This window comes from Lontra canadensis, unplaced genomic scaffold (genome assembly GCF_010015895.1).
Source record: "Lontra canadensis isolate GAN:19392208 unplaced genomic scaffold, GSC_riverotter_1.0 scaffold64, whole genome shotgun sequence".
NCBI classification, from domain to species: domain Eukaryota; kingdom Metazoa; phylum Chordata; class Mammalia; order Carnivora; family Mustelidae; genus Lontra; species Lontra canadensis.
In genome coordinates this window covers 8,917,399-8,935,116 of record NW_022631058.1, presented here as the reverse complement: position 1 = coordinate 8,935,116, position 17,718 = coordinate 8,917,399, and the positions used below count along the sequence as shown (strand labels likewise).

At 40.6% G+C, this 17,718-nt stretch overlaps 1 protein-coding gene across 5 annotated transcripts in view; it reads left to right on the top strand.

Annotated features, from left to right (window-relative positions):
• Positions 1-9,675: 9,675 nt before the first annotated feature.
• The window catches only part of EML5 (EMAP like 5), a 171,622-nt gene continuing 163,579 nt past the window's right edge, over positions 9,676-17,718 (top strand). For all 5 annotated transcript variants that reach the window (XM_032878580.1, XM_032878579.1, XM_032878577.1 and 2 more), the window contains exon 1: positions 9,676-9,962. In XM_032878580.1, the coding sequence (XP_032734471.1) occupies positions 9,766-9,962 (197 nt within the window). In that variant the 5' untranslated portion in view covers positions 9,676-9,765. The remainder of the gene's footprint in view (positions 9,963-17,718) is intronic.

Sequence of the window (17,718 nt, the reverse complement as noted above, 5' to 3'; positions counted from 1 at the left end):
TAATTCGCAAAAAATGGTATTTAAGCAATGTGTAGTTGAGATCCTACAATGTTTGTATTTTACATATTAAAACCTTTAAGTTCTTGAAGATAAACCAGACTGTACCAGAAGGGACCACAAAGAGAGTAAGTAACATTTGAACTGTTCAGTGATATGTCAGTATTTTGCATTTGGTTATAGAATGGACATTGGCAAATGACCGTGCTATAGTGTATTAGATGGGTATAAGTTGTAATTCAAAAGAAATTTTAAATTAACTTAGTCACATTTATTTATTTATATTTTTTTAAAAAAATATTTTATTTATTTATTTGACAGACAGAGATCACAAGTAGGCAGAGAGGCAGACAGAGAGAGAGGAGGAAGCAGGCTCCCTGCTGGGCAGAGACCCTAATGGGGGGCTCAATCCCAGGACCCTGGGATCATGACCTGAGCCGAAGACAGAGGCTTTAACCTTCTGAGCCACGTAGGAGCCCCAACTTAGTCACATTTAAATACGGGTTTCTGTATTCAGAAACGTTTGTTACAAGTATATTTAGTTTTAAAAGGCTACAAAATAAATAGATCAGATATTTGTGGCATGCTCATAGGGTGCTTAGAACAAAATAAAAATAGCAAAATGTAAAGATATTGTTTAGAAATAGTGTTTTATTTGTTGGTTAAAATACTTTCCTAGGGGGTGCCTGGGTGGCTCAGTGCGTTAAGCCTCTGCCTTCTGCTCAGGTCATGAACCCAGGGTCCTGGGATTCAGCCCCACGTTGAGCCCAGAATCAGGCTCTCTGCTCAGCGGAAGGCCTGCTTCCTCCTCTCTCTCTCTCTGCCTGCCTCTCTGCCTACTTGTGATCTCTGTCTGTCAAATAAATAAATAAATAAAATATTTAAAAAGAAATACTTTCCTAGTATAGTAAAGTCTGTGACTTTGGAATGTATATGGTATTTTACTATTGTCTTGTCTTTTGTACACCGGGGGTTATCTTCTTTTAGCTCCAGTTATCATATCTCCTTTTTCTGGAACTGCACAATCTACAACTAGACTGTGGTTGCCTCTCCAGGAAATCCTCCTGCATCAAAGTCGGATTAAGACTTACTGTCTCATGAATACTTTGTACCTAAGTTTATTTTTTTGCACAACCTATAGTTAATCTACGTTTGTCTCTTATCTTTCCTACATTATTTTTTAAAAATATATAGTAAGTGGGGGTACCTGGGTGGCTCAGCCATTGGGCGTCTGCCTTCAGCTCAGGTCATGATCCCAGGGTCCTGGAATCCAGCCCCACGTCAGGGGGGATCACTCTTCCATACCACCAACCTCAGTGATTCACACGTGGGCGCTCAGTTTATGTTTAGGAATGATTATGGTGGTGGTTCTTAACCTTTTTCTTTCTGTGGCATGCTTTTGATTAGTAGAAGCTTTGGTGATCTATTTGAAGGCATTATAAACATGAAGTAGCTTGAAACAAGTCAACAATAATTACAGAGTAATCACTACTACAGTGGATAATAACATCTTTCAGTATTTGTGCAAGCATCTTCTGGCCTCGAAGGTGTTCTATTCAAAGTTCATTGAGCAAAACTGTCTCATTTTTTTCATGAGACTAATGTGAAGATATGTTTCTTACTTCCTACTGGTAGCTAGTTCTGCAACTCTGTGCTGAGGACCGTAGAATGCTTGGCATGTAACAACTCCATCTAATCCTCTGTGCTAAAACACTTGACAAACTCTAGCATAACTTCAGAAGTTTACGGCCATGATCCTAGAATTATCTCAGCTCCCTAAAAATGCCTGCCTGAGAAAGCTTGGTGCTACCAGCAGAATTTACCATTGTTGCAGCCCGGTAAGAGGGCTGTGAACTCCCTCTTAGGGCAGTTACTTTAGAAAGCTTTCAATTATAAATCTGTTTTCTGCCCTTTGAGATGTAAAGCTACCACGGGAATCTACTTCCAGAAGGACAGAAGAGCAGTCTCTTTGCAATGCAAACCTTCAGGGAGATAACTTTCACCCTCAGTCCCTGCATCTACAGAAATAAACAATTTCCTAAAATTCATTGTGATAAGTGCTAAGTGGAGGATAAGGGCCTAACTCTGGTGTGGGCCTTGCTTTCAAGTGCACCACTGCCTTTTGTCATATAGAAGTTTATTTCTCCTCCAGATAAGCTTCAATTAACAAATCTGAGTGTCCTAGTCATGTGGACTAATGGCTCTTAACACCCTGCCTTTTCCCTAGCACACCCAGGCTTTAAAAAAATCTCTGCTCTTTTGTTTCAGGGAAGTTGAGTTCAATGACCACTGGACCCTCTTCCCTAGCACAGTAGTATTACTGAATAAAATCTGTCCTCAGAAAAAGTGTCTAGCTTTGTCTTTGACAATGATATGTTGCACTCCTTGCTTGAGTCAGTGTTCTTGGTTGCTGCAGAAATATATTTTACCTGTTGATTACAGTTTGGTAGCATTTGCACGCAGGAAGTAAGCACTTGGCTGCTGAAGGTTGAATCTATGTTAGGAGAGAAGGTTCCACGGGTCTCCTGTGTTTCTGCACATCTTGTTTGCAGCGGCACGGACTGCCTTTGTTCCAGACTATCTCCTCAAGGATGTTTGAACAACCTTGGAAGACAAAGATAGTGTCTCCCTCTGGAACAAAAAGCAGGTTTATTTATTATCCAGTAGAATAAAGATAAATAAAGATGATACCTTACTTGTGGGCAAGAGTCAAAGAGGCTTACTGCCCATTATAAAAGACTTAGGTTCTCTGACCTTGGTTGAAATTCTTTTCCTTAATGAAACTCACTGTCTGTGTAATTACCGTCCGGTCCTCTTTGCATTACTTTGTGGGAATTGGGGCTCAGGGAGCCCATGGCCCAGAGATCACAGAAGAAGCTGGATGATGTAACCTGGAAGTGTGGGTATTAACTCCAACTCCCCAAGAGATAAACTTTAATAACCAGTGGGAGAGGAAACAGCTGGACAAATAAGTCCTCCCTCCTTCCTTTTTCTTCTACATTTTTAAAATCCTGATTTTAAAAAAAATTAATATCTTATTATGGGAAATTTCCAATGTTGCCAAAATTTACTTGGAAACCTAATTTTCATGGTTTTATAATATTTTTCATATGGGCTGAATCTGTTTACTTAAAGTTTTCTCTATGGTTGGATAGTTAGGATTCCTTAATTTTATTGTTCTAAATTATGCCATAGTAAGTATTTTGGCACATGTGTCTTGATCTGTATTTTTTATTATTTCACTGTGACAGGTAACTAGCTGAGAATTAGTGAGTCAAAGGAAAAGAACATTTCTTTTTTTAATTCAATTAGCCAACATACAGTACAGTACATTATTGGTTTTTGACATAGTGTTCAGTGGCTCATTAGTTCCGTATAACACCCAGAGCTCATCAGATCACTTGCCCTCCTTAATGTCCATCAGCCAGTTACCCCATCCCCCGACCCCTTCCCTTTTGTACCCCTCACTTTGTTTCCAGAATCTCTTATGGTTTGTCTCCCTAACTGATATTTTCCCATTCAGTTTTACCTTCCTTCCCCTATGGTCCTCTGCACTATTTCTTATATTCCACATATGAGTGAAACCCTATGATAATTGTCTTTCTCTGATTGGCTTACTTCACTTAGCATAATACCCTCCAGTTCCATCCATGTTGATGCAAATGGTAGGTATTCAGCCTTTCTAATGGCTGAGTAATATTCCATTGTACACATGAACCACATCTTCTCTATCCATTCTCTATCCATTCATCTGTTGAAGGATTTCGGTCCTTCCACAGTTTGGCTGTCATGGGCATTGCTGCTGTGACATTGAGGTACATGTGCCCCTTCTTTTCACTACATCTGTATCTTTGGGATAACTACCCCAGTAGTGCCATTGCTGGGTCATAGGGTAGTTCTATTTTTAACTTTCTGAGGGACCTCCATACTGTTTGCTAGCTTGCATTCCCACCATCAGTGTAAGAGGGTTCCCCTTTCTCCACATCTTTGCCAACATTTGTTTTTTCCTATCCTGTTAATTTTTGCCGTTCTAATTGGTATAAGGTGATATCTCATTGTGGTTTTGATTTGTATTTCCCTGATGGCTAGTCATGTGGAACATTTTTTCATGTGTCTATTGGCCATTTGTATGTCTTCGGAGAAGTGTTTTTCATGTCTTCTGCCCATTTCTTGACTGGATAATTTGTTTTTTGGGTGTTGAGTTTGAGAAGTTCTTTATAGGTCTTGGATACTAGCCCTTTATCTGTTATGTCATCTGCAAATATCTTTTCCCATTCTGTAGGCTGCCTTTTAGTTTTATTGACTGTATCCTTTGCCGTGCAGAAGTTTTATCTTGATGAAGTCCCAGTGGTTCATTTTTGTTTTTGTTTCCCTTGCCTTTAAAGACCTGTCTTTCAAGAAGTTGCTGCAGCTGAGGTCAAAGAGGTTACTGCCTGCATTCTCCTCTAGGATGTCTCTTTTTGTGGCAGTACTGTGCGCCTTGATGATCACAGCTTTGTAATATAATTTGAAGTCAGGCATTGTGATGGCCCCAGCTTTGGTTTTCTTTTTCAACATCCCCCTGGCTATTCAGATAAGAACATTTCAAGGCTTGAGATGCCTAAACTGCTTCTAGAAAAATTTCTTTAAACGAGAGTGGCATAATCAGATGCATGATTTTTTATAGATAACTCGGGCTGCAGAATCTAGCGAATAGATCATTAGAATTTGAACCGAGCTATGGCAATTGGAGGTGTGGCTGTAGAGATGGGGATGGAGTTTAGGAAAATTTCTAAAATAGAACCAAATGGAGTTGTTAATTGGATATGGAAAGTGGGAAACACCAAAGAACCAAAGACAACTGCCTGGCTTCCCAACCTGCCTACATGGAGGAATACTGATGTTGTTAATGTGGAAGAAGGAAATGGCAAGATGTGTAGAAGTGTAGAAGACAACTTGGTTTGAAACTTCTTTTACTTAAATCATATAACAGTTTTTAGAGGCTTTAGGTAAAATCTAATAGGTACTTGAAAATATGGTTAGTGATGGACAGCATCTGTTGCTTTGTTCTGCCTGGCATCTGGGGCTAGCTTTAGAATTTTTTTTCAGAGGAGGATATTTGAGTGGCAATCTGGTTAGAAGAAGTTTTGTCTTTTTTTTTTTTAAGATTTTATTTATTTATTTGACACACAGTAGAGAACACATGCAGGGAGAGTGGGAGAGGGAGAAGCAGGCTCCCCACTGAGCAAGGAGACTGATGCAGGGCTCGATCTCAGGACCCCAGGACCCTGATCCTGGGCTCAATCCTGGGACCACGGGACCATGATCCAAGTGGAAGGCAGATGCTTAACAACTGAGCCACCCAGGCACCCCAAGAAGTTTTGTCTTAAAGCTGCATTTAGAGATGCCTGTGTGGCTCAGTCAGTTAAGTGTCTACCTTCAGCTCAGGTCATGATCCCAGGGTTCTGGGATCGAATCCTACAACAGGCTCCTTTCTCAGCAGGGAGCCTGATTCTCTCTCTGCCTGTTCCTCCCCCTGCTTATGATCTCTCTCCCTCTCTCTGACAAATAAATAAATTAACTAAAAATTTTTTAAAGCACTGCATTTATTTAGCAAACACGATTACTTTTCAAAAGCTTAGGTTGCATGTGTATTTAGTTGTATAAAAGGAGGTTGAATAGTACGACAGCATCAAAGTCGCTGAGTAACCACTGCTGGCTTCCATCCCTTCTTATTCTGGTCACACCACTTAAGTTTTCCTTGACAGCATCACCCTTTTCTCACTCTCCCTTCCTGGGTTTTAGTCACCAGGCACTATCCTATGGATCCAAGAGTGGGTTCATATCTGAACTCAACCAATCAGAGCCAATGAGACTGAAGTCTAGGAGTTTCCAATGGAACTGCTGAGGAAAACAAAACAAAACAAAACAAAACAGAAAACTCTTTCCATAGTCATTTGCTAAGAGACTATGATGTAGAATTGGAGATGGTGGCAGCTAGTTTTCTTGTCTGCCAATGGAGTCAACCCAAAGGAAAAGAGAACTGATGATCTGGTTCTGAAAACCTTACTTGAGTCCTAGGATGCCAGTTCTGGGTTTCAATCGTATGTGGCATTAAAATTCCCTTTTTACCTTAAGCCATTTTGAGTGGGTTTCTATCACATACAACCAAAGAAGTCCTGACTAATACAGTATGGGGGATGAGAAAAATGCTCAATTTTTCAAAAGTTTCAACTATTCAAGAAAAAACTAAGAGGGGGCGACCAGGTGCCTTAGTCACTTGAGCAACCGATTCTTGACTTCCGCACAGGTGGTGATCTCAGGATTGTGGGACGGAGCCCAGGATGGGGCTCTTTGCTGAGCATGGAGCCTGCCTAAGTTCTCTCTCCCTTTCCCTCTGCTCCTCACCACCCGCCCCCCCCCTCATACGCTTTCTCTTAAAAAAAAAAAAAAAAGATAAAACTGAAAGGAATACTATTGTGACTACACAAGTATTCTCTTCTATATTTAGTGGCTGACAAGTGTATATGGAACATCATCTGTAGTGCCAGGCACTGTGTTAGGCTCTGTGCATAGAACGGGTTAATTTAAAGGTATAGTTACAACAATATATTTATGGACAGTTTATTAAAATATCATTATAATTTGACTGAATTAGCTAGCTAGAATTAATTCATGAATTTTGGGTTTTATATTTTATATACTTTCCTTATATTTCTTTTGCAGACCTGAGGTTAGCCAAAATCCATGGTCAGCAAATAAAGTTATTTACTTGAATCTTAGAAATATTTCAAATGTCTGGAATATAAAACTCCGTACTAGGAACTCGAGTTTCATTATATAGATAGCCAAAGGGTCTTGGAGATTTTACTTAGAATGTCTCAACAAATGTCTAACTCCTGATATATAGAATTTTGGGGGTCTTTCTCCTGCATCCTTATTTGCACTGTTTTCAAAGGTTACTGGTGGTAGAATCTCATCTAGTGATAAAAGCTTGATTAAACTATCTGATGTGATGTTAGTAATAGCAGATTATATAAAATTGTAGGCTGAAGAACTAATCAGGCTTGTTTTTTTCTCTGGTAGCATTCATGAATACTTCATTTTTTAGCCACCTTTGTGTCTCAGCTGTCTCTTTTGGTCTTTAGTTGTCAGTTGAGGATGCTTTAATTAAGCATGTTTTTGCTTCACACTCCGCCCTTGGGTCATTAAAAATTGTAACGGAAAACATGCTAATGGAAAAATAAATTGTTTAAATCTGTTATTAATATGAGTATTTAAATATATATCATGGGATTCATAAGACATTGTACTGAAAAATCTGAAACAGAAAAGCGTATTATTTTTCACCGTCCTAGGTCTCATAAAAACTACATATAAATAGCAATTAATGTACCACAAATACATGGCAACAAAATATTTCATCTTTTCTAAGTTCGCTGCTTAAATTTAAATGATCATTAAGTGTTTCTTTTTCTTACCAGGGGTTTTCAGGGAACTCACTAGGGTGAGCTAGCAAACATATTCTTAAGACAAAAAAACAAATATAGATGTCAAAGAGAAATTATATGTGCCTTTGTCCAGAGAACCTTTTTATGGCCTCAGAGCCCTTCTCAGGCCTGGGTTCTCTTTTCTCTTCAGCAAGTGCTCAGTACGAATTCCTCTTTTTTCCTGAGATTGTTACTATCCCAAGTCAAAGATAAGCTGCAGAGTGGGGCACGTTTCCCCCCCGTCTTGCTCACTACCCCCTTCTAATTCTTGGCTGCTCCTAGAAATTAGGACAAGGATCATTTTCATTACAAAAGTTTTAATCACTCTGGGGATAGCAAAAATAATAAGCTTGAGGACATCTGAAAGCTTAGAAACTACATGAAGTCCTAACACTAAGTTTTTTTGTTTTTGTTTTTTTCTTACACTAAGTTTTTCCTGCATCATAGTTCCTCACTATCCTGTTTAGATGATCATATACTGGAAAGTACAGTGGATTTGATTTTTACTTCCAGACTTACTGGTGGAGTTCACCAAACCTACTTGCACCTTCGGAGTTTACTCTTCATGACATGTACGTAAATTCCTTGCTCTGAGATGGCCCTTCCATTCCTATAGACTAGAAGTCACATTCAAAAGGTGGAAAAACATCCCCTCCATCCAAGTAGGTAATTTACATCTTTGAGGATGTAGAGACTGGGTAATATCCATTCCAAGGTATAGCTATCCTATAGGAAACAACACTTTTGTGCGGACACATTTCTTAAGAGGATACAAGTTTATTCTAGTTTTTGTCAGATTTCCAAGTTTTGGTATTTTCCAGGGAAACCAAAACCGATGTTTTAGACATGAGTTAGTATTCGTTGTAAAACTTGTGGCTATCATCATGCACTTAAAACCTTTAATAAAAATATGGATTTCAGGGGCCCCTAGGTGGCTCAGTTGGCTGAGCATTTCTTAGCTCAGTCAGGTCTTGAGACCCTGCATTGTGCTCCACGCCGGGCATGCAGCCTATGTAAAAAAATAATATGAATTTTTAATTATTTTTATAGGTATTGGTAAATCTTTGCATAATCCTGTGAGAAAGGGGGGCACTTAGAAAACTGAAAAGGAGCTGAACTGGCATAGTGAGGAATTCACTTCTCCCAGTAATTTTGTTTCAGGGACATTCTCCAGGATCACAATACTCAGGCCTTCTTACTTCACCAATACTACAATGCAAGACATATCAACAGTTTATTGGTATTTGAAATAGTAATTAAAAATAAATTCAGGTGCCATAGCTATTTATTAAGAAATCGGACCTAGGGTGTCGTTTTATGAGCTATATCCTCCTGTCCGTTTTAAGGTCACCTGCACAAATAAGAAAACCTAAACTTAGAAAGTCAGGTTTTACCCCAATGGCTGGTATAGTGAGCAGTATGAAGCACCAACACACACACACACACGAAGTATCAGGGGAAAAAATGAGATTGGCGTCCTAGTGTTTATTGCAAACGTAGTCCTGATCGGGAGAGAGGCCTTTCCAGACAGACAGGCGCTTCACCGTTTCCAAGCAGCAGGAAACTGGGGGTCGCCCACGGTTCGCCAGGGGTCTCGGGGTCTCAGTGAGGGCTCAGCGCCTGTGAGCGGCTGGGGGACTCAGCGCCGAGGCCGGGGTCGGGGGTGGAGGGTGCGGGTGGGTAAGGGCTCCGTCGCTGGAGGAGAGAAGCCAGCCGCGGTCGCCTGCAGCTCCGCATGCCCTCACTGTCTCCAGCTGAGAAGGGCGGGGCGAAACGGGCGCGGGCGGCGACGGCGGCTGGGGGCGGGGCCACGCGAGACCGCGCCGCCGCTTTTTGCGGTCCGGGGAACGCGCGGCGCGAGCGCGCGGGGCTGAGGGACTGGGACGAGGCCGCGGCCGGACGCGAACGCCGCAGGTGACCGGGGCGGGGAGCCGGTTGCGCGGGCGGTGGCTTAGGAGTGGAGGCGGGGGCGGGACCTCGTTCGGCTCGGCTCAAAGCCTGGGCGCTGCGGGCGGCGGAGACGAGCCGAGGCGGACGCAGGGCGTGCGGCATCTCACTTGACGGCCGGCGGCGTCCGCGGCCCTCAGCATGTTCCGCGAGGCCAGGGTTCTCCTCCCGCCCGTGGGCTGAGGCGGCGGCGGCGGCGGCCAGAAGAAGCGACATGCACCTGCCCGGCGCGGCTTAGAGGACGCGGCAGGCGGGAAGTCCCGGCCGCCAGCGGGAGGGCTTTCTTCGCGGGGCCGCGGCCGCCTGTCGCCGCCGCGGGCCCGAGCTGGAGCGGCGGGGTGGGCGCCCCGACATGGCGGCCCGGAGCGCCCCGAACTGCCACCTGCGGCTCGAGTGGGTGTACGGCTACCGGGGCCACCAGTGCCGCAACAACCTCTACTACACGGCGGCCAAGGAGATCGTGTACTTCGTGGCGGGCGTCGGCGTGGTGTACAGCCCGCGGGAGCATCGACAGAAGTTCTACCGGGGCCACAGCGACGACATCATCAGGTACGGGGTGGGGGTGGGGGCGGCCGTCATCCCCGCGAACCGCTCGCGGAGTTGGCCCATGCGCGTCCTTCTGGGTGCCTGCCGTGACCCGCTCCTGCAGCGAGCATCGCCCCAGACAGAAACCCGCCAGTGTCTCGTCCCGGATCCACCCTGGTGACACCCGACAAACGCCTTTCCCCGTCTCCGTGTTCTAGAGTCTCTCCGTCGGGTCGGTGCGGTGACACCTGGGCGTTCGGTTTTATGGCTTTGTGCCCCCTTCCTCCTTCAAATTTATGAAAACTGCAAAAAAGGTTATTTTGGTAGCAGTTTATTCCTTTAAATCCCGCCAGAGATTTCTTATTAAACGAGTTCTTAAAGCACCAAGGTGGAAATCCTTTACCTAATAGGAAACTGACAAAAACACCGCAAGCTGTAGGCTCTAAAATACTAGGTCTTGGGAAGCGCGCGCAGGTGGCAGCCTGGAGGGCACTCACCTCGTGGCCATAATAATGAGTTCAGATTTCACTGCCTACTGTTATCAGCAGACAGAAAAGAAACCCCTGCAGCCTTCAGGTGATTCATTGGAAATTAACATTTTACACACCTGAGGGCACTTTGGTGTGGAGGGTTTAATCTGAAGAAGCAGCTGAAAGTGATTAACACTGATTTCTAATTCTCTAATTTTTGTTTTTTTCCCTAAAGTACTCCTAATAAGTTCAGTTTTGTGCCTTTTATTTACCCCCCCCCCATTTTAATTATTCTTTGGGCATTACCTTAAGATTGGTGTGAGTATTTGTTTACATTTTAGTGAGCGGTATATTTGAAATTTAATTTCCAATCAGTGTCTCAGCGGAACTTTTTTGACAAATAAAGTTAAAAGCTGCAGAAATGATTCTAGGCCATTGATTATGTTTCAAGTACAACATTTTTGTCCTTGACAGAAAGAGAATATATTTAAAAACATTTTGAGAACGTGTTTGTGTGCTGCTTCTGGGTTTTTAACAGAGCTACTATGATTTGACTTGGTTGCTCAGTCTTCTTTATTTATGTTCCACTGGATTTAAATTGGGCATTTCAAGTCCAATATCTTCGTTTGCTATCTTGTAGGCAAGATGCTCTGGTATTTACATTCTGTAAATAACATAGTTCTAGTTTGTGGGGTCTCTATAGAACTCTGGTCTTTTAAAAGGGAGAAGGAAACCTAAAGGTTGAGCAAAATGAGTAAAGATAAGGAGAGCAAAAACTGAGATTATGGTGTTTTTATTGGTTGGTTTTTATTCATTCACCCCAAGAGTAGAATTTACCCCAATTCTTTGTCTTTTTCCCCAGTCATTTACAGTTTCTCTCTCCTTTTCCTTGTGTTAGGTCTCCCTCACTAAAACAGGGGAGAGTAGTTTTACTTAGTTGAAGCCGTGGTGACTGAAGCCCTCTTCCAGATACTAGCTGTTAGGTTGAATTCAGTAGGCGGGGTATGTATGAACGATTTCGAAGTCTTCTCATGGCGCACTTCTATTGTTTTTTATTCCTTGGTAGTGGAGAGCAGTGTAGTACTGAGGTTTTCTGTATCAAATATGCTGTATTTGATGGGATAAATTATGTTTTGTTTATTCTTCCAGCAGCAATTAAAGCTATATGTTATTGTGTTTTAGTAAACTAAGGAAGGTAATGCTTTTGTCTTTTTTTGGTATATAGAGTTGTGCAGCCCAAACATATATCTCAAAATGGCAAACTACTCTAATTTTTCCCATAATTGGATACATGGTTATGATTTTATGCAAAAGTTCATCCTTAAAGTAATCTATAACAAAAAGATTTCTCAAAACATTGTATTGGGGTAGTGAAATCTGTATCCTGTAGCATCTTGAAATTAGTGGCATGTATTGGATACAGTACTGAGATTGTAACTTAAAAATCAGTGAAAGAGCTCTGGAAATTTTATTTCAAACAAGAATGACACAGATCATTCTTGTCTGTGAAATTAATCAAATTTTTAAACCTTTCAATTTTTGTCAATTTAGTGTTTGAGATGTAAGTATAGAAACTACTCCAGTAACTTTTCAATTATGTCACAACAAAAAATGTAATACTCATAAATGTGATACATGCTGGAAAATAATATTTAATGTTAGCTTTAGTAATAAAAAGTCAATCCTATTTTTATCATGTTTTGTTTCCATGTTTTGTTGAAACTTACATAGAATTTATTGGTCAAATATGACTTAGTCTGGGGCTAAGATTATTCCAGAATGAGTAGATTGTTGGCCTTAGGTTTTGAAAATGTAGGTGCTATATTGAATGTAAAGACTGTCATTTGCTTACCAGTTCTTCTATCATCTTACTGCATCTCGTATGGTCAGTAGTGGTGCCACCTGACTTGTTTTACCATTTTGTGTTGCTTGTGGTTGTCTTATTTTTGCGATCTATCTATATGTACTTCTCTAATAATTTCTCCTTTAGTTTTATTTGTTTCAGTACTACTGTATCATGTAGGAACTCAGTCTTCTGTCAGAAATAATAGAGGAATTTTAGGGTCAATTTTTCTTTTTTTTTTTTCTGTGTCTCAAGTTACTGATAAAATTCTCCAGCTTTTAAGTGTTATTACAGGTTTAAATTATAAAATAAATTATGAAAGTCTAGACTACTGGGTTTAGTACAAGATGCACATCTATAGCTTGGTCTGTATTTTGAAACTTTTCTCAGTTGTCTTCCCAAAGGGTGCAATAACTTAAATTTTTTTTTCTTTTTTAAAAGTAGGCTCCATGCCCAGTGTGGAGGCCAGTGGTGGGCTTGAACTCAAAACCCTGAGATCAGGTCCTGAGCTGAGATCAAGAGTCAGACACTTGACCAGCTGAGCCACCCAGGCACCCCTAAAATTTATTTTTCTAGTTATGTCCCAACACTTTTTTGTCAAGTTCATTCTTGAAGTGGTGAATATTATTTTCAAATCATTTATCACTAGTGAGGACCACTGATGGTGGTCAAGCTACAGTTAGCTTGGTACATTTTGGTACCTGACTCTGGTTTTCTTATGCAAGTGAACCTCCATATTGAACTGCCTGTGCCCATTGTTTCTGTATTTTCTAGGTATAGAGTTTAAGTTGTTGTTGTTGTTGTTGTTTTAAGATTTTATTTATTTGAGAGAGAGCACGCACATGTGTGGGGGGCACAGAGACAGAGGGACAAGCAGACTCCCTGCTAAACACAGAACCCGAGGGGCGCTCCATCCCAGGACCCTGAAATCAAGAGTCAGATGCTTATCCTAAACAACTGAGCCACACAGGTGCCCACCCCTCCTTTTTTTTCTAAACATGGTAAAAGTATCTCACAAGTTAGTGATGAGCCTAAATTACATAATGCCTCTGAGATAATTTGGGAAGCATACCATATTAGATGGTTGCAGGTTAGAATGATGATAATCATTGCTTCTGGATGGGACTTTTTTTCTTAGACAAAATGGAATTATAGTAGCTTTTTCCTTCAATTGTGGTAGGTAGTGTTCTTAAGAAAGAAAATTGATCAACTGACCAGAGAGAACCTGGTGAGTGAGGAGAAGCCTGGCCTTGTGGCTTTTCCTCCCCAGCCATGGCTGAGTTGGGGACTCTGATGGATTCAGTGGGTGGGGGGGGGGAAGGAAAGAAAAAAAAAAAACTGATCAAACTTCATTGCAATCTAGTAAAAGTGGTTTTTTTTGTTTTTGTTGTTTTTTTTTTTTTTAAAGATTATTTATTTATTTATTTGACAGGCAGAGATTACAAGTAGGCAGAGAGGCAGGCAGAGAGAGAGAGAGGAGGAAGCAGGCTCCCTGCTGAGCAGAGAGCCCGATGCGGGGCTCGATCCCAGGACCCTGGGATCATGACCTGAGCCGAAGGCAGAGGCTTTAACGCACTGAGCCACCCAGGCGCCCCATAAAAGTGGTTTTTAACAGCTCTATTTATGATATAGGAATTGAATTATACGAGTCAAATTATAGTTGGAAAAGCAATTCAGAATGTTGATCTTATAGTTGGTCAGTATTTTTATGTGTTTGTATGGGTTCAAGGTGCAACTTTTTAAGGTCTGGAAGGAATTACTGCAAATCTACTTCTTGTCTACTTATGTTTTCAGTTATATGGCCAGTAACTGGCCAATCATCAGAACCATTTAAAGAGCTTCTTGCCAAATTTTTAGACTTTCCCTCAGGCGCACTAAGTCAGAAACCTCTAGGATTGAAGTCCAGAAATCTTTTTTTTTTTTTTTTTTAATTGCTCCAGATGATTCTGTTTGGGAAGCTCACTGTCAATCTGTATCCCAAAACATGTATGTGTAGAATTCTTTACATAAGCAGTTTGAGAAATGGGTGTAAACCTCCCTTGAAACCTAACACCATAATTTTCTTAAGTATTTTTTTTAAAGATTTTATTTATTTATTTGACAGAGAGTGAGAGATCACAAGTAGGCATAGAGGCAGGCAGAGAGTGAGGGGGAGGCAGGCTCCCCGCGGAGCAGAGAGCCCAATGCAGGGCTCGATCTCAGGACCATGAGATCATGACCCGAGGCAAAGGCAGAGACTTAACCCATTGAGCCACCCAGGCACCCCTAAATGTATCTTTATTAAGGGAAATGTCAGGTTTTTAGATTTCCATGATAATAACTACTATTGTTTTTTTTTTTTTTTTAGATTTTTATTTATTGATTTGACAGAGAGAGATCACAGGTAGACAGAGAGGCAGGCAGAGAAAGAGAGAGAGAGAGAGAGAGAGAGAGAGAGAAGCAGGCTCCCTGCTGAGCAGAGAGCCCGATGCGGCACTCGATCCCAGGACCCTGAGATCATGACCTGAGCCGAAGGCAGCGGCTTAACCCACTGAGCCACCCAGGTGCCAAATAACTACTATTGTTTTATAATATTGAATCAATATTATATATATAATATATATAATATATATAATATATTATATATATAATATATATAATATAAAATTGAATCGATCTCATTGAATATGCAGGGAACTAATGAAATATATTTTAGATATAAATGAAGGAAAACGTAGAATAATAAGTTCTTAGCACCATTAAGAACTTACTATTCAAGGCCTTTTCACACCTGAAGGAAATACAGGTTTCCTTGTTGAGAGTAGCATGTTCTCATGAAACTTTTTAAAGCCAAAATGGTGTAAAGCAAAGAAGCAAAGAAGCAATTACCATTAATCATACAGAAATTTTTTTGTACATTCTTTCACCCAAAAAATAACTTCTCTTAGCTTTTCTGATACCTTAGGATACATATTGCTAATGGATGCACAAATTAAATTGAAATATAAAGCACACATGGTCACAGACACACTTCAAAACTATGACGGCTTGATGCTGGGATGCTGAATGTAGTTCCAAGTAAGGAGCTTTGGGGGGCCGCTCTCCCTGCTTGGGGTATATGCTCAGTGACAGCTTGCGGTAAAAGAAATGCTATTTCTGCTTTTTACCTTTTTCTGGTGAAAGCTAAATTCCTTTTCAGATTCCTTTCAGTTAGTGAAAACAGGCTCTAAAGTAGGTCTTTAGTAAAGCAGGGTGGCATAATGAACTTTCAAAAAAAAATGGGAGATACCTGTATTTATTGAGCATTAACTTTGTGTAAGGGTCCTGCCTGAAAATATTATGAGTATAAAGATACAATCAGTCAAGTGAAGAATTACTTAGGATACTATGTGTACTAGGGATAGCGCTGGTATACCTGTCATCTGGTATGTACATGGGGACACAACAGTTCACAACGATATTTCTTAGTGAATATAGTACTTTAACTGGGTCTTTAAGGAAAACTGGAGGACATGTCATCAAAAGGAATGAATGAAGGTATAGCATCCTGGGAAGGTATAGCATCATATGCAGTGGTCTCATGTTAAGAGAGAATATTTGGAAAAGTTATTTGTACTCACTATCTTCAGTTTTTTTTTTTTTTTTTTAGGATTTATCCATTTTATAGAGAGTGTGAACAGGAGGAATGGAGGGAGAGGGAGAGAGAATCTCAAGCAGACTTCACACTGAATGCAGAGCCCAATGCAGGGTTCAGTCTCACGATGCCAAGATCACGACCTGAGCTGAAACCAGGAGGCAGATGATCAACTGACTGGGCCACCCAAATGCCCCTTCAGTTCTTTATCTCCCATTCAGTCCTTTCTGTTTCTGTCCCTTCAGTCTTTCTGTTTTACCATAGCAGCTCTTGTCAAGGTCACCAATGATCTCCACATTGCCACATCCATTGATCAACTCTCTGTTCTCATCTTTTTTTATTTACTTGCCACAGTTGGTTACTCTCACTTTCTTCAGACACTTTCTTCAGTGGCATTTGGGACACATCTTAGCATAGAAATGGGTATTTCTTATTCTTTCAGCAAGTATTTATTGAGTACCTATTATTTACCAGGGACTAATCTTAGCATTAGAGATACAGCAGTGAACCAAACAGATGAAATTCTTTACCCTCTTGGAATTTATATCTACTGGGGGAAGATATAGAATAAACAAATATATTATCTGGTATATATATTATATACAATATGTGTATACAGTACATACTATATATGTACTATATACATATGTTATATATATATATATTAGATGGTATTTATATATAAATATAACATGTTTGAACAGTGCAGGACTTAGTATATAGTATATATATTAGATGGTGTTTATATAGAATTATAATGTGTTTGAATAGTGCAGGACTTAGGGGCACTGACTCCCCCATGCAGCTGAAAACCTGCATATAACTTGACTTTCTCAAAAATTAACTAATAGCCTGTTATTGAACAGAAGCCTTAGCAATACCATAAACAGTTGATTAACATATATTTTGTATGTTGTATGTATTTTATACTATATAATTACAATAAAGTAAGGTAAGAGAAAAGGTTTTTAAAATTCTAAGGAAGGGGTGCCTGGGTCGCTCAGTTAAGTATCTGCCTTTGGCTCAGGACATGATCTCAGGGTCCTGGGATTGGGCCCCCACTTCTATCTCTCTCTGATATAAATAGATAAAATCTTTAAAAAGTATATTTTTAAAAATCCTAAGGAAGAGAAAATACACTTAAATTCTTATAATATACTGACTGAAAAAAAAATCTCCATATAAGTGGATCAAGGGCCAACTGTATATATTGTGTATAAGGGGAAAAAAAAAAAAAAAAAAAAGGAAAGTGAGGTAGAGACTAGAAACTATTGGAAGGAGTTTAGATAGGGTAGTCAAGAAGGCCTCACTGTAAAGTATAGCACTTGAGTAGAGACTTGGAGATAAGGGAATGTGTTGCTGTGTGGGTATTTTAAAGGAAGGACATTTCAAACAAAGGAACTATCATGTGCAAAAGCCCTGAAGTGGAATGCTCATGAGTGAGGCAAAGTCAGAAAGTTAGTGTGGTTGGAGTGCAGTGAATATGAGTGATATTAGTAAGAAATGAGGTCTGCTGAAGCAGTGGTTGTGGGGCAGATTGCATAGGACTTCCTGGGCTGTGAGGATTTTATTTTAGTCTTCTCATTTGAGATTGGAAGTTACTGGAACAGTTTAATCAAGTTAATGACATAATTTGACTTAATGGTTTATCAAAGTCACTCTGGCTCCAAGGTTCAGATCAGACAGGGAGAGGGGCAAGATGGGAAAAGACTGCTGGAATAATCTAGTGAAGAGATATGGGTGACTTGTGCCAGAATGCTAACAGTGCAGGTAGTAAGAAAAGGTCAGCTATATTTCGAAGATAGAGACAACATGATTTGCTATGGATCAGATATAACTTGTGATAGGTCAATG